This window comes from Polyodon spathula, chromosome 32 (assembly GCF_017654505.1).
Source record: "Polyodon spathula isolate WHYD16114869_AA chromosome 32, ASM1765450v1, whole genome shotgun sequence".
Classification (NCBI taxonomy): domain Eukaryota; kingdom Metazoa; phylum Chordata; class Actinopteri; order Acipenseriformes; family Polyodontidae; genus Polyodon; species Polyodon spathula.
Window position 1 is genome coordinate 4,711,474 of NC_054565.1, and position 22,709 is coordinate 4,734,182.

A 22,709-nucleotide genomic window follows, 5' to 3' on the forward strand; every position below is an offset into this window, starting at 1 on the left:
CTAGAGACCGGTTTAAAATCCTACTGTCCGAATTGTCATCTGTTTGCCCTTTTGCTGGGGGTCTGGCGTCCTATCAGATTGCACTGGTTATTCAGACAAATTGGTCCAGTTCAATTGATCTGATAGCACTATGGTATAAACCCAATGCTATTGGGCTGGCACTGGTGTTTATATTAAACACTGAAGAAACAGACATGCTTTGTTCGATGTCTGGTTTTGAAAACCTTGGTTTACAAATGGTTTACTTATCTAAATGGTGGCAGTAGTTGGATCCAGTAGTCTATGGTTAGATCAATTCAGTGGTCTCAGAGCTCAGTACTTCACTCTTGAGAGGAGGGGTAAGAGATTAGAGTAACGTTACTGGGGTGCAAGATGGGAACTTCAAATAAGTGGGCGGCATCCACACGAGTTCAAGGTTCGAGATTTGGTTTGCCTATGCTGACCTCTAGTATGTACCTGTATTAATAATAGAGATAACAATAATAGGCTTACTGGGTTGGGTAACAATGACAAACCCCTGTGAATTTGTGTTAATGGGCTGCCACCTGACAGTGCAAAGTTACCCATCTTCACTGGGAATCCAGAGAGAGCTTTGCATTGTTTCTGGCCCTCCCTGGGGTTTGGGAGGAAAAATAAGCAGGGATTGATTCTCCTCACCACGCTACAGCAGACCCTACTGGCCAGGTGCCCAGTGAGCTCAAAGCAGACACCAGGGTCGGTAGCTAGCCGACATCCTCTGGAGCTCCTGGGTGTAAAGAGGCCATTGGCTTTGAGATCGAAGGACTGACCAGCGGTTCTCCTGAGCTGTTGTGGGTATTGTAGCATGCTGAGGGAACATAATTGGACATTTTAAATTAAGGAGAAAAATATGGTAATCTTTTAGGTCACGTATCCCTCCAGAATAATTAAACACCTTGCAGACTCTACACATCAAATCAGTGCTGCACTGGGAGGAGGACCTACACCCCAGTGACAGTGTTATGGCAGGTGTTTATAATTGCCCAACCCTTTTATCTGTTATTACCACTGCCTGTGGTAATGCTACTAATGATATGCGTGATGTATTGCAATTTCTCTTGTAGGTATTATCACAAAGGGCTCGGCAGGCCGGAATCATTTCTACGTGAAATCGTACAAGATTCTCTACAGTAAAGACAGGAAGTTGTGGAAGGTCTATAAAAGCGCCAGCAGTAAGGAGGAAAAGGTAAGGCAGATCAGTGTACAGCTCTTGCCAAACGTTTCGCATCACCCTAGACAATTAACTCGTTTTGCTTCATAAAGTCGAATGTAACCAGCTGAACGATGCTACTTTAACATATTGAGTTACATACTGCTTTGTAGTTTTCCATATATTTAAAGAAAAACTAACAAAAATTGAAAAAAATTTGACATTTTAAAATCTAACATGAAATACTGTACTACTGTTATAGCTTCCAGTAGACATGTGCGATATCATTTTGTTGTTTGATTACACGATCTTAAATAAATGATCTAATTTATGTTCATGTAAATTAATCCTAAAATCCTAGGCTATTTCAAACTTTTGCACTGTTTTATTGTTTGTGTATTATTGTTATCTGTTGGCCCTTATAAAAGTCTTCTACTGGTGTCTGCCTCTCTGTTTAGGTTTTTGAGGGCAATACGGACAATGAACAGGAAGTGCGGAATGACTTCATCCCGCCCATCATGGCGCGCTACATTCTCATCCAGCCCCAGACGTGGCACAACAGAGTCTCCCTGAGGGTCGGCGTGCTGGGCTGTGCCACCCCCAGAATCAGGTCCTTCCGGCCCTTCGGTGAGTGAGCACCCTCGGGTTCCAGGCATCACTGAGCACTTCAGGCCTTTATAAATACATGTGGAATAATCGATGGGCCGTGAAGTGCAAGGTTAATATTTGCTGGTGACATCACAATGAATAATCACCAGAACCCTGAGCTGCACATGATAACCAAGAAGAATCCCAGCAGCCTAATTGGTTATTATAATACAGTGGAGCCTTGCTATTCAGGCCAGTCAAAGGACCAACAAAATGTGGCCTTACTAGTGGGTGGGACAAAACGTTTGTCAAAAACTTTTGCTAAGGTTTATTTTAATTTTCCATTATGCAAACTGTTCTACAAAAACAGACAATTGTCTAAATCAAATGTTCAAATAAGTTACATCATGTTAAGTCTACAGCAGGTCTTATTCAATAGTGGCTTGATATGTTTGGGACCACAGATACTGGCCTTAATACTGAATACTGCAGCTTAAATATTGAAGGTTGCTTTATATTATCCTCAATAGGACAATATGATGACTAAAAAGGGCCTTAATTACTCGTAAAGTTAAGTGTGTTTTGTGCATATCTGTATGTGTGTGTGCTGATCTCAAAAGGCCCACTAAAAGCTGTGTTTTATATTAGCAGCCAACGTGCCTCCAGTCACCCCCCTCACAGTCAACATTCCTGAGGGTCCAACCACCACTGGCGGACCGGTCATTATCAAGAACCAGGACACAGGTCTGAGAGGTTGGGAGTATGTTCTGCAATAGGATACAACAGCATTCACACCTGCTTTTGAGCAGCCAATGAAATTGCAGATCCTACTGCTGGCATTTTCAAACCCAAGATATGTGTGTGTGTGTGTGTGTTTCTTTTTTTTCAAAATGGAAATTGTATTTTCAAATGAGTAGTGTATTTTCTAGGGTTCCCAGAGTGGCGCAGCTGTTGAAAAGCAGGGCCGCATGGTGTGTAGGGTGAGTTGTACAGTCAGGGGAGCGCAGGTTCACGTCCTCGCTGTGTGAAGTGGCCGGTGGCCTGGAGATTCCACAGGGAGTGCTGCGTGAGCTCTGGTGCTCCCGGGGGTTAGGGAAGCCGAGCTGGCAAGGACTGATTCTCTTCATCACGCTTCAGAAGACCCTACTGGCTAGACGGACATCAAGCTCAATTGGACAAATTTACAAGCGATTCAACCCATCTTAGCTCACCCGGTTCCTAGTAGCTGATTGATCTCAAAACTTTGTCAAGTTGAGTGATTTTGCCTCAACGTGACGAGGTAACCCATTCCCATTCCTCCCCTCTGTCCAAAGTCTGTCTCCACTTCCAGCTGTGTCCTTTGGTCCTGGTTTCTGTACTGCACTTAAAGTATTGCCTAGGGTTAATTATCGCAACTTGTTTTAAGATTTTAGACTTCAAGCATGTTCCTCTAATTCTGCTCTGTTCTTGGCTCAATATATCCAGTTATTTTAGCCTGTCTTCACAACTCATTCCTTTGAGCATCTGGGATTAGTCTGGTTGCTCTTCATTGCACTCTGTCCATGGCCTCCATACTGTCTCTTTGGTGCTGTGGTGACCAGAATTGGACACTAAGTGCAGTCTCACCAGTGCATTATACAGCCTTCATCATGAGCTCCTTGGATTTGTATTCTACACATTTGGCTGTATACACCTGCGTGGCTGGCCTCTGTCCTCAAAGAGCCAGTAAGAGTCTCAGATTACCTCCAAATACATTTCCTGTTTGAACAAAGAAAGAAATCCCATTTTCGGTTTGAGAATGCCAGTCTGCAGTCCGGCCATTACAGCTGCTGTCTTCCTGAATCACGCCTCTCGTTTGGAATGTTCCGGTTAGAATGGTTTGTGCTTTTGAACATGTCATTTGGTACCACTGCTTTTCTTTAAATGTTTTTTGTAATGTTTCAATATTGAGTTTCAGTGATTTGTATCTTTAACTGTCTTTGCTTGGTTTCCACTGCTGCAGGCCTAGCTGCTTGGCCATTATGTTTGCTTTTTCATGCTAAAGAAACTTATGTGAGGCTGACCTGCTCTGGCTGGTGGTGAGGAGCAGGTGTGAAAGGGTGGGGGTGATGGAGGTGTAATTTGATATCTGACTTCACACAGCTTCCAATCTGGTGGTGATACTGGCCGTGGTGGGGCTACTGGCAGTCTGCGTGCTGGTCCTGGTTCTGTGTCTGTGCAGAAAGAAAAGGTAAGAAATCTGGTGGTTCAGCAGTGTGTTTAGAGAAATCACGAACAAGTTGCTTTTAAATGGAATTTTATTCCAAACTATAATTCAACTATTAAATCATGATGACACTGTTGACTATTGAAGGCCACACCTGTGGCAACTGCTGGTCTTAATTTTCTAAAAAACTGCCTTTATTATGAGATAATGACCTGCTTTTTTTATGGCAGTGAATACAGCTGTCTGTATCCTTGGTAGGGTTGATTATATAGCTGGTGTTGTAGTAGCTTGGGGAGAGAAATTTGGCAACTTCGATAACACCTCCCATCCCAACGCCACATTGCCTCCTTTCTAGTCCCTCAGCTCAAACCACTAGGACATGCTACCTCCTCCCCAGTCACTCAGCTGTCCTTAAGCTCTAAGAAATTACTCTTCATGTTTATTACACACCTGCCCCACATAGTTTCCAGTAATTGCTACTCTGTGCAGCCCCCTGACACATGTAGGTTTTTGCTGTACTGACTTGAATGTGGATGTGTTTATGCAGCCTGCATTCTGTCACTCCATGCTGAGACTGGGTCGGGTTAATGAGGGAAGTGTTTACAGTGAGCCTCCAAACACTCACTGATAGAAGCTCTATTTATAGGCTGTGTGGACCAGTGTGGTTCAGTGTGCTATGTCAGTTTTCAATGAGATAATGCAATAGAAAAATGTCAACATTCTGCTTTCACCTCATTCCCATGCAGCACATTCCATCCCCACTCTTGCTTTATAAACATTACCAGCACTATTCCCAAAGGAGAAACGTTTCTCTTATCACACGATTCCTAGAATATGCAGCTGACAGATCTTCAAAATTCCTTTTAGGAGTATTCCCTGAAAAACATTTAGAGTATGAGAGAATGAACTGCCCTCTATAAAAGTTTTCCACACTTATCTGCAGTTTTGCCCATGTTTTTCCTAAGGTTATACTATGCATTTACCACCGTTTAACCAGGTTTGTCATGTTTTTAATATGCTTTACCATACCTCTTTGGGTTTTACAATGCTTGCCTATGCTTGATCATGTTTCCAATAGGGTTTAATACACATTGTTCTGTGTTTACTATGGCAAACTTTTATAAGAGGCACCTCTGAACCTACCGATTACCTGTTATTCCAATATCTGAGTGATCCTCATTGACGTGGATATAGTGAAGAAGTGTGTATTTCCATTAACATTTTTACATATATCTGTAGAACTGTCTATGTCTCTCTTTCTTTTGCAGGTGATCTGGTGACTTGTATTAACAATGGTGGGGGATACTGTATGTATTTTACTGACTGAATCTTTTTATTCCTTTTTTTTTATTTTTGCAGGAAGAGTGCAGCTGAAGTGAAATGTTCGCTTGTGAAAGGTGGGTTTATATATAAGAAAATCTTACCATTCAGAATTCATTCTATGCATTGCTGTCCCTCACTGGGAATGAAGTCCCTGTGAAGATGATATAGTGGAGGCGGTTGTATGTTCGGGTGTCACACGGCATAGATTTATTCATTCAGTAGATCAGGAAAACCATCTATCCTGTTGTCATGCAACTTGGCATTAAGTTTATTTAAAGTTCATTTTCAGTCTTATTCTGTACTTTTCTGTATATACTGTAATATATGTCCTTGTCATCGTCTTTATCATCATGCTGAGAGCTCTGATTCTGAATTTACAGCCAGGGCGGAGGATGGATGGAAACTTTAAAGAGGGTTGATTTTAATAACCCTTTCTTGCTTCATACCCCTCGCAGTACCCTCACAATTGTTCTGATGCATGACCTCCTGTGACCTTTCTCCAGGTTGTCAGAGTTCAGGGGGAAAGATGCAGAGCTGTTGCCGTGGAAACCTGCCTCTTTTGGAGTCGGAGCTGATGTTGTACCCCGTGGAGAGGGGCGTCCCTGGAGATCTCAACAAGGTCCCCCTCACGGGTAAGGACCTCAGATAGTGGACAAGCTGTGTGACAAGCAAAGGGCTGTTACAGTCTCTCTCTCTCTCTCTCTGCCCCTTCAATTACCTCATAAGCAGAATCCTTTTTTTATTCCCATTGAGCAATCCTGAAAGAGGCCTTCTAATTACTTTCCAGTAAAAGACACAGACACGAGACTCGCACACACAGGGGCTTGTTCTGTGTAAAAAGGAACAAACCAGCTATAAATAAACATTTCCCTGATAAATAGGACAGGAGGCTAACGACAAAACAATTAGGATTTTTTTTTCCCCCATTGCTGTAATTAAAATTCCGAACTCCAAAGACTTCCTATTTGATACGAGGACAAGGGCCTATTATGAGTCGACTCGGGAAGACCCTGAACCTTTGTGCAAGCAGAGGAGGCTGTTCTGTTTATGCTGGACAAAAAACAAAACTTCTGAATGTTCATTTACATGAAGAGGCGTGCGCTCATGAGGAGAAGCTGGAGATGAGGCAGCTGGGCGGTTTATTTATTACTTGCTTTTTGAAGAAAGCTGACTCTTGCTAAATAACTTATGTCCGGTGAACGTTTGATTGAGTTTGATAAGACGCTTTCTTTCTCAGATGTAGATATTAATATTTCTGTCAATTTTTCCAGCATTCATGTATCCCTGCGAGCACACTCTGTACAGTAAGGTTAGATTAGACTGTTAATACTTTTGTGGTTATGATGATATACTTTCATGAATCAGTCTTAGGACTTCACGACTAGTCTGACTGCCCTGTATATAAAAAAAAAACCCTAATGCTGTCTGTTTGTTTAATTGTCTGTTACACCATACAAGTCACAGCCAAGTGACATTAAACATGACATCTGGTACTACACTAGATTCTACATGCTTTACCTTCTAGAGAGTCTGCCACTGCTTTACTTCCTAGGTGATTATTTTCTCCCCAACAGTGACTTTGGGGTCAAAGCATCTAACTGGCTGCCAAGCATGTCAGTCATAAGGGGAAGCAGTCAGTCGGTTATGAAAGGGAAAGAACGCCCTGAAGGGGTGGAGACAATTTCACTTCCTTAATACAAATGTTTGCCAAAGTATGTGTTTCTTTCAAAACTGCTCCTTTAGACCTATTTAGTGAATGGATGTGTATGATGGGGAGTATAGGGAATAATATAGTTAGCTTCATTTGAATGAGTTCTAAACCCTGCTTTGTTCCCTCTCGTCTGTAGACTATGCAGAGCCGGATCTGATTGCCGGGGGCAAGGCTGGACAGAAAACAGGGTCCACATTCCGGCCTGCAGCTGACGAGGGCTACACCATCCCTCTGATCTTCAACCACTACGACGTTCCGGGGCAATTCCACGAGTACGCAGAGCCTCTGCCGCCAGAGCCTGAGTACGCCACCCCCTTCACCGAGCCGCCACAGGACCCCGGAGGTGGAGAGGCCAAGAAGAACATCTGTGTGGTCAAAGTGGTGTCCCCCTGCCAGGGCACAGGACTCAACAACATGGGCAGCTCACAGCTAGCCCGGTATGACTGTCCTCCGCAGAGATCACTGCTCACGGAAGAGAATCCCCGATACAAAATTCCCCAGGCTGCTGCAGACAGGGCAAGGAAAAGCAATGTAGTTTATGCCGAACCGCAGGCCAGAGACTCTTTGAACCATATGTACTATGAGCCATTATGATTGAGGAGAACAGTCCGAAGTTCCTTATGGGTAGATTTAAACATAAATGCAGCTTTGTGATCAACATTATTTCATCTTTCTAAGCGCTATTCAAACAAGTTCTAAAGCGCCACTCAATTGCATTCCCTATGGTCGCTGCGAATGAAGAATTTGCCAGTATAGCGGTCTTTTATTGAAGCAGGGTTGTATTTTATACCTGGTCCTTAACAGTCAGGAAAAGCGCTTTTCTTTTAGGGTTACAAAAGCTCCAAGGCTGGTATATATACCTGTATATATTATATTATATTCACAACGGACGTCGATTTTCATGGCTTGTTTGCACTACATGCTATAACTGGGAACAGGGTTCTTGAATTGCTTCCCGAAAAACTAATGTTGGTGATTCTCAGTATCAAGGGCGGTTACTTCTGTGGTCTGTTTAGTAATTAGATGAACTTTGGAAACGACTAGACCGTTATAGTAAGATGTATTTGATCATTCACAGGTCAGATGTTGGGTGCTACCTGAAGTCAGTATGTGGCGTGACATGTCATCTTACTAAATGAACTGCAATGGCAATGCAATGGTTCTGTATTAAGGGGAAATTACTAATGAAAGTGTATCTGTTAAATATGTAAGTGTCCCCCTCGTGAGAGCATTTTATTAACTCGTGCTTCTGTGTCCAACACTGCAAAATGAATTGCTTTTAACTCTGGGGCTGTACATGTCACATGCTTCTGACAAAAGTATTTGTATTTATTAAATAAGAGTCTGCATTAAAAATCAAGTTAAAACTATAAGAAGTCAATTATGCAAACGTTTTGGCTCGTGCCTTCTTGAGTGTGCGTCACGTAACCAGTGCACGGATATACAGAGGGTCCTCACTATCTCGTAATAGGTGCTCAGTACCTGAAAGGTTGTATAAAATCAGATTTTTGGCCAATGCAGTCTGAAATATAGGGGGCTAAGAGTGGATGATAAAAGTTGATAAATGTATGTGACAGACGGACACTATTGGTGCAAAAGGGTACCTGTTTTTTGAAAGAGGACTCCCAAACCAAGCAAAGAATATACATGTTTTCAGCACTATAAGTGGAGGACCAGTGAAGACTCTTATTTTTCTACTGAACTTTTTGAATATCTCTTACACTTTTCACTTATTGGGATGTATACTGACACATTGAATTCAATTTGACTTGTGGCTCAGCTATCCTTATAGAAGAACATGTTACTGGCACAGTACTACAGCATGCCAGCTAAAGCAAAAACAGTGAAGTTTAATAACAGTTTCATCTGGGACCCTGAAATACTGGTTTGCCACGTTTTTTTGTATATTGAATTGTGTTTTCAGATTTTAAATTCACTATATGTCATTGTTAAATCGTCCATTGCAGCTTATTATGGGATGTGCCATCTTACAGCAGTGTTTTAATCAAATGATGAACAAAAAGTATTTAAAAAAAAAAAGTGAGTTGATGTGTGACTTTATTTCATGTCGCGATCATTTACAGTTTTATACTAAAATAAAAGTAATTTATATCTGGGGTATTTCACGTATGATTGCACAGCTTCTGTTTTCTGGGAAAATGCAGTTTTTATTTGGTTTCATATGCAAGCCCTTGCATTTGTCTGAGAGTAAAGGGTCCCTTGGTTGAAGAGATGTGTAACTGCAGGGCGTGGGAGCCAAGGTGTTTATAAATATGCTTTATATGCCAACATGGTAAGCTGTGGCATTTTTAGAAGACCACACTGAAGCTTTGTAATTGGATTTCTAATAGATGGTTTGCTTTCTCTTCGACTCTTTTCTAAAACATTCCATAGGCTAACAGCACATTCTAAAAATAAACAAATAACCCTGTTCAATGAACCAATCAAGGAATTCTGATACTTTAGTTACATGATACATCTGTATCATAATAGAGGTCTGTTTCATTTGTACTGTGATACAAAAGCACAACACAGATCATAGCAATGTTGATGGGATACCGCCACAGCTTAAAATCCAGGGTCGAATATGCATATCATTTTTGTCTATGCTGACACCTTGTGGTTGTTATCAGAATTGCACCAAAAACTGCACATACCCGTAACAGTCGAGACATATCATAAACTATTTGTACTTAAATTTAAACACATTTGTGAATGTTTAAATAGTTTTAATTAGTAAAAACATATTTCAAAAATAGCTGTACTGGCAGAATATTCTGGTTTCAAATTAATGTTGTAGCAAGCCCACTGTAAAAACAAGGTTTTTAACAGTAGTAAAAGCAGACCATACACAAATAAAACAGAATCAAAATACATTTTTACTATTTTAACATGAGATATGCCGTCTATTATTAACAAGTGAGTAAGGGCGTCAAGACAAGTGATCATCGACAGCCCAGTGGTACAAAAATTGTGCTTCCGAAATCTCTTGATATCGATTCCGCAGGGACAGGGCAGAAAACTACCCCGCCCCTGTGCCAGTCACAGCACAAGCCCTTTTTAACTACCCTCCCTCAAAGACGGGTACCCGCACACCGGGACACATTCGCACAGTGTGGTGACTCGGGCATACCCCTTAAACGCGATGCCAAGCTAAAACATTGTTGTAAATAATAGACAGTATTCGCGTCATTTGCGTTTAAAGTTGTATAATGACCGTCCAGCTCTGTATTACACTTCGTTTCTGGTAAAAATGGAAAAAGGCCATTCGAATGCAAATGAGTAAGAATCATGGGAAACCTTGTCGAGAACAGGAAGTCATGTGACACTGTATTGACAGAAGATGTCTGGCAGAGTTTTGCTTTATAACGAATGTATTTGTTTTGTTTTGATTTGTTATGGTGTTATTTTAACTTCTCTAGTTTCCATTCTTTTCGCTTGGAATGACTTTGTACTTATAAATTACTTATAAAGTAGGCTGACACAGCGGACTTGGTGATGCTAGTTCACAAGTGAAAGTGTACACAGTAGAAACAAAATTAAATAATTTTACCAAGACGCGGAGGCAATCGGGTGCTACACTGTAGTAATGGGTTTGCTTATTTTTAGCGCTCTTCGTGTGGTAACCCTTGGCACACGTAAATAAGGTGAAATATAAGACCATACCAATTTTTACACAGAACCCAATTGTGCTGGAAACAGGGTATTGTCATAACAATTCTAACTGCCATGGCAATGCCTTATCCAACCACACTAACGTTATTTCTCCTAGAAACAGCATTGTGGTGAATAAATATGTGCAGTAGTGTGCATAGAACACCCCATTGCTCCAGCCACAAATGGTAAAATGCATGAGACTTTTTAGAAGTTGTTTAAGATGCCTAATTAAAGCACAGTGATCAAACATTTTCACACACGAAAACTGAAATGCTCACACCCAGATGTTTTCATGCAGACAGGTATATAAAGGATATAAATGACATCTTGAGGTGTTCTAATACATTTTCACACCACTGTATTTAGCATCAATACAATAAAAAAAAGGTTTACCCAAAAAAGCAAATGTATGATAAAATCAAGCATTTGGCAGATGTTTGGGGGACATTTTGTAACTTGGGGCTGCTGTAACTAAGATAATGTATTTCCATCTTTATTTCCAAATCTGTAGTCTACTGAAGCGCAAAATTAGTTCTGAAGCTGAGGGTACAAGAGTCCAATTTCAGTTAGGTTTCAGGCCACTGCACTGCACGCCTGGGCAGACTTGGGGTTTGATACAGCAAAGTTGCCTCAAACTAGGTCTCCTGAAACCAGGTTTGAAGCCACTGTTCCTGAAATAAAAACAAGTACTAAATATACAGAAGAGCCAAGAATCTGGCAAACATGTATTCCTCAAATCGCGGCGAAACACTCCCTACAGCTGTGGACTCAATCCTTTGAAACATTTAGGCGGAAAAGTATAGCTGGGTAGCGCTCCAACTTTGGAGGCAAAAACAACATCGAATTCATGAAAACAAAGGCTAAACTCAGATTAATTTCCAGGCCTTCATATCGCTGTACAGCAATAATAACCCTAATTAATAACATTTATATTTTTTCTAAAAACCAAACTATCTCTAACACACTAACAGACCATTTGTTTCGCTCACTTTTGTTTGCGACGCCAACCAATCAGAGCGACTCCTGGCAGGCGGTAGCGGGGGTCAAACCTCACCGGAAGCGCTAATGGCGCAGAAGGAAGTTCTTGACACAAAGCTGGTTGCTCGGCGGTGTCGATTGTCTTTAGAGCCACAAAAACAAGCACGCAAACCTGTCTCAAACCATGGGGAGATAGAGGTGAAAATCTAAGGTAAGTGGGGTTCAAATCTAACACGATGTCCATTGCCATGCCTGGTTTGAAATGCGCCTGAAAATACACTTTTAATGAAGTGTCCGAAATTAGCGGACTCCTGTGTTGTAAATGCATCACGGGGCTGGATAAATTAGCCTGTGTTATTCGTTAGCAAACACCCGTAGATCGCACGGGTAAATAATTACACAAATCCTGTAATTGCACGCCCGTGTTGTCCCGCGTATTCTGCATTTCATTTATTCGAGACGTTTTTAAATGCAGCTGTGCTAAACAAATTAGTCCACACGCTTTTGTAACACGTGATAATAAATTAGTTTAGGGAACGCCACAGATTAAAAAAAAAAGTAAAGGTTGTGTGTGTGTGTGTGTGTATATATATATATATATATATATATATATATATATATATATATATATATATATATATATATAACCTGAAATAGCAGTTTTTTAAAAAAAAAATCTTTACTACTGTAGTAGAAAATTAATAACTAGTTTAACGTTTTTCCTCGTTTTAGATTGGCATTTTCATTTGTGACAGGTTACAGGGAAACTGTAAGAGACTTCCCAAGTGGAATATACTAGCCTCTCAGAAAGCAGGACAGTATTAGATTTCAACGAATATCCACGGTAAAATGGTAGTATTGTGTGTGTTTTGTGTTTGTTTTTGTATTAAAGAAATAGAAAGCATAGTTTGTAGGCTAATACAAGATGTGTTTAGTTTGCTATTAGTAGATCTGCATAGTTTTTGGAGGCCAGGCACAGTGACATTTTGTTTAGGAAAAAAAAAAAAGCCCTCCCTGCTCCATTTTGCATCCTATTCCAAATTATAATCTGAGGTCCAACATTTCAAAGCCTGCCTGTAAAAGTTTGTCTTCCATGCATGTATTTACTCTGGAGACAATGCAAACCTGCAGAGAGGTCTAAGACCCATAGCTAGAGTGCAGTCAAGGGAAATAGTGGCAGACAAGTATTGGCACCCTGTACTTAATATAAGACAATTCAAGAAAACATGTTAAATTCAAGCTTTAATTAACATTAGCCACTAATTAATGACAGAATATACAATTTCTGTTCAGTCAACAACAAAAAAAAAGCACTGAAGTGGAAAACCAGATTGATCTCTAACCAGTACAGACATTTTAAAGGGCCATAACTTCAAGATGCCTTATTCAACTCGAACCCCTCATGCTTGTAAATCACGTTGTTCATAATACCCTGATATTAGCTGAAGTGTTTGAAGGGTACTGGCTTGCTACAGTAACACTGCACCGCTGAGGAGTGCAGTGGTAGTAACATGTGCTATTTGTTTTCAGGTAGCATGTGGAAATGGCCTCTCCTATTACTGGGCCTGCAGATGTAGCTGATGTTGTTAGAGATCTAGACACTCAGATCGCTGTAAGTAGCTGAGTGAGCTGGCCTTGGCTGGCATGCATAAACTACGCTGGCGGCCACAAATATTGCATTCTGTATTCTTTTACCGTCTGTTTTACTATCACAATAATCTGTTGGAATTGTTACTGTGTTAGATGTATTGGTTTTGAATAGTTAATACTGAATTATAATTTATTAAAATACACTGCAGAGTTTGCCATAATGTTTTATATGTAAAAATGAAGACCGTGACATTTAACAAACAGTGCCAGAGGACCGACCAGCTGTTTTAAATGGCATGCTTTAAATGAGTCATGGTAGGTCCTCCATTGACCTTGAGCACAATGTTGTTGAAACATAAATATGTTCAGTGTGACTTGCAGGTTGATGCAATGTGTGTGGCCACCACTGTACAGCAGAACAGGGTCTGCTTTGCTGTAGAATAGTGCAAATACAAAAGGCTGGTACCTGCAAAGACTTATCTGGCAACGTGTCATTTTGCATGTAACCTATTTCTATTTGTATTTCTTGGGCCAACTTTGTGTTTCTTACTTGCAGCCCACTGAGGTCTGGTGTGTGCTGGACTTGTCTTTGCAAATTTGATTGTATGTAATATATTATTGGCATTTTATAACCATCTCTGTCACATTTTAGATAATTCTCAGCTATGTTTAAACAGTACAAGCAGACCATTAAACGTTTGCCTAAAAACATTTGCAAATACTTTTTTGTAGATGGATACATAAGTGTTTAAGTTTATGCAAAATGTGAGAAATTATTGCTGCTGGCAAAGCCTTAGTATAGTAGCCCTTTGGTTTGAAATAAATGGCACATGCACAACCCCTAGACGGAGACTTGACTGTGTTTGTGTAATGTGTGTTCATAAGTCAAATGTTTTGTACAGTAGAAACAAAATAATGTGTAGAAAATTGTTTCATGGACCCAGAGCAGAGTAGCGCAAATCTTGGACCGTCCACAGTGACTGGGATCTGTTAGACAGACTTTGAACACTGCTTATTGATGTAATGTAGTTATATGGTTCTGAATGGGAACTGTTGCAAAAATGGCTGGAGGTGAAGGGATTAGCTTTAATTATGGTCAAGCAATCTTTTCAGAAGACTAGCAGTTACATCTTTACAAATCAGCAATCATTTAAGGTAGCTTGACATGCATGTTAACCCCACACAATTTTCAGAATTGTAATTGAATAAATAAATAAAGCAATCCCCCTATTAGATTATGGAGTTTTTGCATGATAAGTGAAAACTAGCTCCAATACAGTCTGAGTGAAAGATGTTTATTTTGATGATCCAGACTGCGTCAGATATTAATACCATGGCCCTTAACTGTTTCTCAGCGGTGATTTCTTGCCTCATTCACTTAATCCAATAAAAATACAGAGCAAATAGGTCAGTGATTTTAGAGTAAACTGCAGAAACTGCAGTATGGGGCACTGGCTAATCTCTGACTCGCAGGCAAGAACACTTCATGAAGCATTTGCTTCATTGAAAGCCTGTCAGTGATGTGATTGCCTTATGCAGTCATCGGTAATCTGGGTGTAGTTGCTTCACTTAGACAATGACATTGTTCCAAAAATTGGTGGTAAAATGCTGGGCAAGAAACAAAACAATCCTCACTCTGGGCTTCTAGACTGCCTGCAGTGGAAGTCCGGGTCAGTCCTGACTCAGTCACCTCAGCCTTTTGCCTGTGTGAGTACATGGTTGACACCGTTGTTGTTTTGCTTTTGTCTGTGCAGCTGATTGGTCCTGGCCCCCACAACCTCAAGCAGCTTCAGGATCTCGAGAAACTCCATGATCTGAAGGCTAAAGCTCAGCAGATTATGAACCAGTACCAGCCGCAGGCTTTGGTCAACCTCAACTTCTCATCGACTGTGAAAGCAGAGCCCGCCAGCACACCCCCTCTCTCCACCAGCATGGCCAACAACACAGCAGCGGCAGCGGTGGTAACGACTGCAGCGGCGGTGAAGATTCCAGGGACCCCTGGCCCTGCAGGCAGGCTCAGCCCTGAGGGCTCACAGGTACACTGCTGTCCGTTAACAGGGAGGGTCTCAGTCCAGAGGGCTCACAGGTACACTGCTGTCCGTTAGCAGGGAGGGTCTCAGTCCAGAGGGCTCACAGGTACACTATTGTCCGTTAGCAGGGAGGGTCTCAGTCCAGAGGGCTCACAGGTACACTGCTGTCCGTTAACAGGGAGGGTCTCAGCCCTGAGGGCTCACAGGTACACTGCTGTCCGTTAGCAGGGAGGGTCTCAGTCCAGAGAGCTCACAGGTACACTGCTGTCCGTTAGCAGGGAGGGTCTCAGTCCAGAGGGCCCACAGATGTAAAATAGCAGGCACCTGTCCTTTTGGTTTTGAAGGAATATTAACCCGTCACATCTTTCTATGTGTTGGGAACTGAATGCTCAGCACTTTGAAAATCCTTAACGTTCATTTAATTTATACAAAATGTGTGTGATTTCAGTGGTTATTTCTCGTGTAATGGTGTTAGATAGATATATATATATATATAATTTTTTTTTTTTTTTTTTTGTAAAACTGTCACTGATTTATCCGTCGGGAACCTGTACTGGGAGGGGCTGGATAAACGTGTGCTGGCTAACTCCAGAATTGGATTGAGGTTTTTTAGTTTATTTACTATAGAAATATGTATTTGTTTTAAAATATTTTTTTGCGAACAGTTATCACAGTAAATGTAGGAATCCACTTTAATTTACCAATGGGTTATTATAGAAGCTTCTGTGTGACTCATTTGCAATGTATATGCACTTTTAGGTGTTTGGTATTGTTTGTGAATGGGGGCATTTTGAATGACCTGTTTGTTTATTCGTGTCCCGTGATGATGCCTGCAGGGAGCTTCTATATCTCTACTGTTCTACACCTGCAATTTAAAAAGCAGCTGGCAATGTGGAGCATTGTTAAATGTCTTGTGAAATTGCACAGGTGCTGAGTAAGAAGAAACTGCAGGACCTGGTGAGAGAGATCGACCCCAATGAGCAACTGGATGAGGATGTGGAGGAGGTAGCCAGTCCTGCGTTATCCTTGCTAATAATACATCACTACCCTGCGGCAATAGACAGGAAATACATTGAACTTCGTATTCTTAGTATATTATCCCAAATCGATCAGCTTAGAATTTAGACTGTGACACATGAACCGGATGTATTGACTATTTCTGAAACTTGGTTTTCCCCCAGAGTTGCCGATGCCCGGGTTGAAATAAACAATTTATTTATTTGGCAGTCGCCTTTATCCAAGGCGTCTTACAAGAGGGATTGAGGAGTAGCTATGTTTGTGTGAAGCATGTTTCAGAATTCTTGCTGTAACCCTTAAAGACACTTGACCCTCTTGAATCTGCACATGCAAAACTCAAATTTGGTACAAGTAAGTAATTACTAGTTGTCTGTCTCTACAAAGCGTCCTCTACTTATCTATATACCTTTTGAATGTTAGTCTATTTTAAAATCAGTCTTAATAGAGGAATTGAGACATTTTCAATGTCTTTAATGTAAATTCAGTGACAAACATTGTGACTAGAATGCAGTATTTCTAAAGTCAGTACTGTGGAGTGTACAGTTATGGATTGACTGATTAGAAAGTGCTTGAGGCTAAAATCCTCGGTGTCTCTCTCGGTAGATGCTGTTGCAGATTGCAGATGACTTCATTGAAAGTGTGGTGACAGCAGCATGCCAGCTCGCTCGCCACCGCAAATCCAGTACCCTGGAGGTGAAAGACGTACAGCTGCACCTGGGTAAGCGTGGGCACTGCTGAAAAAATTAGATTTAGGACCCAAAGTAGAAGGCACCCTTTCAAATATTGTGGTGGGTGTATAGAACTGGACACCAAGGTCCAGCTGCTGCTAATTTATTATAAACCTTCAGGAGCATTCTGGATGCAGTTCTGGGATCTATCTTTTTTTGGAACTGATCAGTCATCGAAGTCAAAAGCCTTTATCTCATTCTTGTCTTGTGTTTTATGCTGCTTTCCTTTTCTCTGCAGAGTTGCTGAAGGAGACTTGGAACTTTCAAATTTATTTTAAACTTGAGAAATATGTATAAAATCTTCTCTTTCTGTATGGAAAGGTGACATCTATTAAATTGGTCTTTTAAAATATAAAATAACAAGATGGCACTAGAATATAGGCAATTCCCATTTATTCAGAGTCAGATCATACATTATAACATGATGGTCCTCATTGTAAGGTCCTTGATATGCACAACTTTCATGCACAACATGTCTTTGCTGTTTCCACTGCAGAGCGCCAGTGGAACATGTGGATCCCAGGCTTTGGGTCTGATGAAATCAGGCCTTACAAGAAGGCGTGCACTACAGAGGCTCACAAACAGGTGGGATGTTGTTTACTGTCATGCCTGAAATCACTGAGCATTTTCTTTTAGCAATGTCTCATGTAAGCATGCTGCTGATTCATTTACACATGCACACAAGAATGGTCATGAATATTGCATCCCTTTACGTTGTGCATAACAATGGCAAGGTTAAAACACATACTGTACATTTCTTTTGTGTAAAAAAAATAATAGTAATTGTGAAATATTGTAAAATTATGCATAACTGGAAATTCAAGTTTAGGGTAACAATGTATTGGGCTGCCACTGTACATCTAAGACTGACTGTAGAGGAAAATGACCACTAATCAGAAGCAAAGTGTTGGTTATTCTAAATCCAGTATGTTTTTGGTTTCTTTCAGAGAATGGCACTGATCCGTAAAACAACCAAAAAGTAATGGACTTGAAGCAGCTGGACGAGATCTTTTCAACTTTTTTTTTTTTTTTTTTTTTTTTTTTTATGGGGGTGGGTCGGGACAGCGTGGAACTGAGTTTAGAGTATTAACCTCTGTCACAAAGGATCTTTTTTAAACTTCAGGATTCTTGGAATTTGTTCACTGTTGTTTTCACAAAAGCCTTCACTTGTGTACTAAAATACAACATTAGCAGGCTGCTGACCGCTCCTGTTAAGCCAGTCTCTTACTCCTTTGACACCCTTTCTTAAATTAAAAGAAAGTGCACCATTAATATTGTCATTACTTCAGCTGTAACAGCTTGGGGTACTTCAGACTGACTGAGTTGTTCTTGTTCTTTACTTGCTCAATTGAGTAAATTGATTTGATTAGTAGGGTCTGATGTATGGAAAGAAGTTATCTTATTGTATAATCTGATGGAATGTGCTGGAAATAGCAAGCAAAGGGACTGGCGCATAGTGGGAGTGTTGCTTGGTTGTAGGAATGTCGGCATCAGTAGGGGGTGCCAGGGTTTACATGCAAGCCTTTCTAACAATGCAAGCATTTGTTTGCTTGCCTTGTATGCATATAACAGGCATTTTTACATTGTTTCCCCAATCAGTTTTTTTTTTTTCTGTTCATGGGTTCCCATGTACCTCCTACCCTTAAGCAAAAGCCAGGACATCTAACTCTTGTAATGGGTATTTACTGCTTGTAAATATTGTCAAATTCAATTGAAGCTGTACTGCCTTGGTTGCAAAAGTTTTTGGAGTCCTGCTTTTGTAATACCAGAAAAACATAGCAAAGTTCCCCCTGAATCGTCAAGTCACAAAGAGGGCTGAACATTTGACGGCATAAGGGAAGTAGCTGCTTATTCAGAGCTTGTATTGAAAAAATCTTTAGGAAGAAGTTATGAACAGACAAATGCATATACATCAAAGCCATTCAAATTAATATACAGTAACTTATTTTTAGTGTGTGTGTGTGGCTACAGTGCATGCATTTTACTAATGGTTTTCTTTAGATAAAGGCAGTGCTCCTAAAGATTTGTGGATCAGAGAGGTGCTTTGAAATGCTCAGTAAGGCTGTAGCTTGCATGTCTCAAAGCTGAAACTCGTATCTCAATAATAAACCCAGTGAATGAATTCCATGTGCCTAGAAGAGTTGGAAGTACACTTGTGACGCTGGCAAACTAGCAGCCAGTCCTACACACTGTGTGTTCTTCAAAGGAGCTTCAGTAGTGTAGCAACGATGAATGATTCCACTAAAACTGAAATAGTAATAAAAACAAATCTATATTAAAAAATACGAAAAATATTTGTGTGATTTTAAAGAACCTGTTATTTTGCAGGTTTGGTGGTGAAAAGGGCTTTAGAGGGAGGGAAGTGGGCGGGGGTCTTAGTGGGAAGGATGGTAACCTTTTTCACTTTGTACGGCAGTGTTTATAGTACTACCTGTGTTTGTTTTTCGCATTAATAAAATAAGATTCACCTTTCACTGGCTTGTCTGTTTTTTGGGCTATTATTTATATATATATAATATATATATAAAATGACCAAATTCAAGGTTTTTTCATTTTATAATGTTAACATGATTTTCAAAAATAGGTAAAATAATTTAACACTTTCTAAAAACTTGTGTATTGTATCAAGAAACTGTTCACAACATACCATACATAAACCAGCAGAACACAATGAAAGAGAATTAAGATAATTGTTTCAAACCAGTTTCAATGAATAAAACTGCATGATATAATCATATGCCACGGACTGTCAAAGTATCCTTCATAGTCAAAGCTTGTCAACTAATAAATAGGTTCTCAGATGCAGCATGTTAGCAGCAAGAAACTTCTTGATAACAAGGGTGTCTTCAGTGAATTGCTCTAAATGAAGGTATTGGTTATAACTATAATGCATACAAACCAATGTAAAAATAATTAAATGAACAGTGTAAGTGGTACAATACAGGGCAGCTGCGTGAAACTCTTTCAGCTGCTCTGAAGCTCCACATTAGTAGCGTGTTTCAGGGTGGATGTGTCTTGATAGGCTTTGATAATACAGTTGAACTGTCAGTGAGTGGGTTATCCTTGCTTGCTCATGTATTTGGTGCTGTGTTTGATGAGTTCAGACACTACACCTAGGGCTGAAGTGTTGTGAGGTGCTTCAGTGTACGAAAAGTATTATATGACTAAAGATGTATTATTACTACATAGAGCTGAGGATGCACCCGCCTGGCAATAAGGATATTGGCAGTGGATGTGGATGTACGTTACTGAAAATAATTTGACACAAAAGATGGAGAAAGTGTCTTGACCCTTCGTCATACTGCTTCCATATGATTGAGTGTTTAAAGTATTTTATGCTCATACTTTTCAATGATTTATCTTGCTGGCCCATATTCTAGCCACTTAATCCTTTACAGGGTCAAGGCGGGACTACACCCTGGACGGAACGACCATGTCCATTGCAGGGCACCACACAAACGGCAATTTAGAATGACCAATCAACCTGAACAGCATTGGACTGTGGGAGGAAACTGAAGAACCCAGAGAAAACCCATGCAGACACGAGGAGAACATGCAAACTCCACACAGACAGACCCCTAGGCCAGAATTGAACCCAGGACCCTAGTGCTGTAAGGCAGCAGTGCTAACCACCATGACACTGTACTGCCCCCTGTGGAAAAAATGCTGTAGCAAAATAATACAGTTTCATCACTATAGTAATTTGCTATAGTATACTAGTGGAAACAGATGTATTCCCTATCACCCATTTTTAGGAATATATACCAAAAAAAGACCCATTTTCTTCTTAAGATTTGACTGAGCCCTGTTTTTCAATCCAGTAAAATTCAAAACTGATCTTTAGTTTTTTTGACCGCAGGAATAAACTCTGATCATTTCGAGCAACAAAAAAAATAAATAAATAAATAAAAAATCACAAAAGCAAAACAGCACATGTTAAATGCAGCCGTGTGTGTAATGTGTATGTACTTCCACATTAATGCAACACTGCTATGCAGTTCGGATTTCCAAAAACTAAACCCACTATTTACACAGAAGACGTTAGCCAAACATGTATGATTAAGTGTTTATCTTTTCAGCTGAAATCAATGACGTGAGGGCAAAGTGACCTGGGCAGAGAAATCCACTAGAACTCATTCCTTTCACCATGTGGAGGTTTGGCACTCCATGTGCTGTTAGCAGTCTCTGATTGAGAGAGGACCAGGGCTGAGTAGCAAGCGGGGGGGGGGGTGATCTGGTCACAATTAAGGTGCACTCTGGGAGATCGGTGAGGCGAAGCTCTCATGGTGTCTTGACTATACACAATTGCAATTGCACCTTTCATGAGCACTAAATTCACAAATGCCAGAAAAAATCGTTTAAGTATGACAAGGCATGTCTAGATGCTTTCATGAGGCTCTTTCCAAAGGCAGTTGCCAGGGAATTGGAAGAGTTAGCAGGAGCATGTGCTGCTCACTGCAGGCTCAGCCTTCTTGCAGGGTTTGAGTCCCTGTGCCTGCGCTGCCCCAGACTTCACCCCGTCCCAGCCCTCGCGCACAGCCACCTCCCCGCTCTGCAGCGCCTGGTAGACAGTTCTGCAGAGCAGCTCGAACGCCTGCACTACGTTGTTGTTGGTTTTGGCCGAGGTCTCGATGTACGGCAGGCCCAGCGACTCTGCCAGGCTCTCTCCTTCCTTGCGAGTCACAGTCCGCTCGGCCTCCAGGTCACTCTTGTGTCCCACCAGCACAAACAGCACCCTGTGTGGCTGCACCCGCTCCGACACCTCCTGGTACCACTCCCGCACGTGCTCAAATGAGGCTCGGTTTGTCATGTCAAACAGCAGGAGCCCACCCACTGAGTTCCGGTAATAGGAGCGTGTCACCGACCTGCAATCACAAAACAATAGACTTCCGTTCAGTCCCCCATAATTCTTTGTTCTATGCAAATTAAGTTTCTTCAACCTATCTTTGTAGCTCAATTGTTGAAGCCCTGGGATTAGCCTGGTTTCTCTTCATTAGACTCTCCAGGACCACAATCTCCTATTGGTAATGTAGGGACCAGAACCCAAGCATTCTGTTTGTCTTTTTAATTGCTTCCCAACACTGACCTGTTGCTTACAGAGATAGGTCTAAATGCTAAGGCTTGATTGGATGTTTTATTTCATGTGAATTTTGTTTTCTTGATAGACTTTTTGAGATCAAGATGACTCTTGCTGTGTTGTAAATAACAGATTGAAGTACAGGACTGTATGGTAGATATAAACGGGATAGGAAGGTGCAGTAAGCTAATTCAGTAGCTTTTTGTCAGGCTTAGGTTGGTCAAACTCAGATCACAAGTGAAGCAGTCTTAATTGACAACACCCATCACATAAACACTCCAACGGGAGTGACAGGGAGAGCAGAGATGGGTTACTGAGAAGGAAGATGTGATTGATCTGGGAGTTTGAGTTACTATAAAAATCCCTGTAACCAATTACTGCTTTTCCTATGAGTTTCCGACGTTCCTGCAGTTGATTTTAATTGGAAGTGTGGAAATGCAATACAAAAATTTTTTTGTTTGGTAATTGCTAGCTTTTAAAAAAATATATATATATATGTTTATCATAATATGTGTGTACTTCCTGCTGAAAAATGTGATACCTACAAAGTGATGGTAACATGCATTAGGAAAGATTTACTGGAATCATTTTGTTAATTTGCTTTGGTTACTCTTTTTAAGATGATTTGGAGCTAAATTAAATTAAAATAAAATGGGC

The 22,709-nt window shown here is 40.8% G+C and overlaps 2 protein-coding genes and 1 non-coding gene across 4 annotated transcripts; 2 read left to right on the forward strand and 1 right to left on the reverse strand.

Annotated features, from left to right (window-relative positions):
* The first annotated feature begins 372 nt into the window (after nucleotides 1-372).
* LOC121303295 (discoidin, CUB and LCCL domain-containing protein 1-like) lies at nucleotides 373-9,096 on the forward strand. Its single transcript, XM_041233885.1, has 8 exons — nucleotides 373-415; nucleotides 1,083-1,204; nucleotides 1,627-1,795; nucleotides 2,408-2,509; nucleotides 3,878-3,965; nucleotides 5,301-5,338; nucleotides 5,768-5,896; nucleotides 7,112-9,096. The coding sequence occupies exons 1-8, from the start codon at nucleotides 373-375 to the stop codon at nucleotides 7,567-7,569; spliced, it is 1,149 nt and encodes a 382-aa protein (XP_041089819.1). The 3' UTR covers nucleotides 7,570-9,096.
* An 804-nt stretch (nucleotides 9,097-9,900) lies between these two features.
* Nucleotides 9,901-10,037, reverse strand: LOC121303477. The gene has a single exon (XR_005947803.1). It is a non-coding gene; the product is annotated as a U11 spliceosomal RNA (small nuclear RNA).
* Nucleotides 10,038-11,689: 1,652 nt separating this feature from the next.
* taf12 (TAF12 RNA polymerase II, TATA box binding protein (TBP)-associated factor) lies at nucleotides 11,690-19,449 on the forward strand. 2 transcript variants are annotated; one of them, XM_041234022.1, is made up of 7 exons: nucleotides 11,690-11,821; nucleotides 13,141-13,222; nucleotides 14,955-15,236; nucleotides 16,158-16,235; nucleotides 16,851-16,965; nucleotides 17,472-17,560; nucleotides 17,923-19,449. In XM_041234022.1, exons 2-7 carry the CDS (start codon nucleotides 13,154-13,156, stop codon nucleotides 17,956-17,958), a joined length of 669 nt encoding a protein of 222 aa, XP_041089956.1. In that variant the 5' UTR covers nucleotides 11,690-11,821; nucleotides 13,141-13,153; the 3' UTR covers nucleotides 17,959-19,449. The 2 variants fall into 2 exon arrangements, with proteins under 2 accessions (XP_041089956.1, XP_041089957.1); XM_041234023.1 differs by lacking the exon at nucleotides 13,141-13,222.
* The last annotated feature ends 3,260 nt before the right edge of the window (nucleotides 19,450-22,709 follow it).

Bases quoted from the DNA above. Each gene is read 5' to 3' on its own strand.
- LOC121303295 (XM_041233885.1), top strand. From the start codon at position 373: ATGGGAACTTCAAATAAGTGGGCGGCATCCACACGAGTTCAAG. The intron at 416-1,082 runs GTTCGAGATTTG...TTTCTCTTGTAG, and splicing joins GGCATCCACACGAGTTCAAG to GTATTATCACAAAGGGCTCG. The intron at 3,966-5,300 runs GTAAGAAATCTG...TTATTTTTGCAG, and splicing joins TGTCTGTGCAGAAAGAAAAG to GAAGAGTGCAGCTGAAGTGA.
- taf12 (XM_041234022.1), top strand. From the start codon at position 13,154: ATGGCCTCTCCTATTACTGGGCCTGCAGATGTAGCTGATGTTGTTAGA. The intron at 13,223-14,954 runs GTAAGTAGCTGA...TTGTCTGTGCAG, and splicing joins ATCTAGACACTCAGATCGCT to CTGATTGGTCCTGGCCCCCA. The intron at 15,237-16,157 runs GTACACTGCTGT...GAAATTGCACAG, and splicing joins TCAGCCCTGAGGGCTCACAG to GTGCTGAGTAAGAAGAAACT.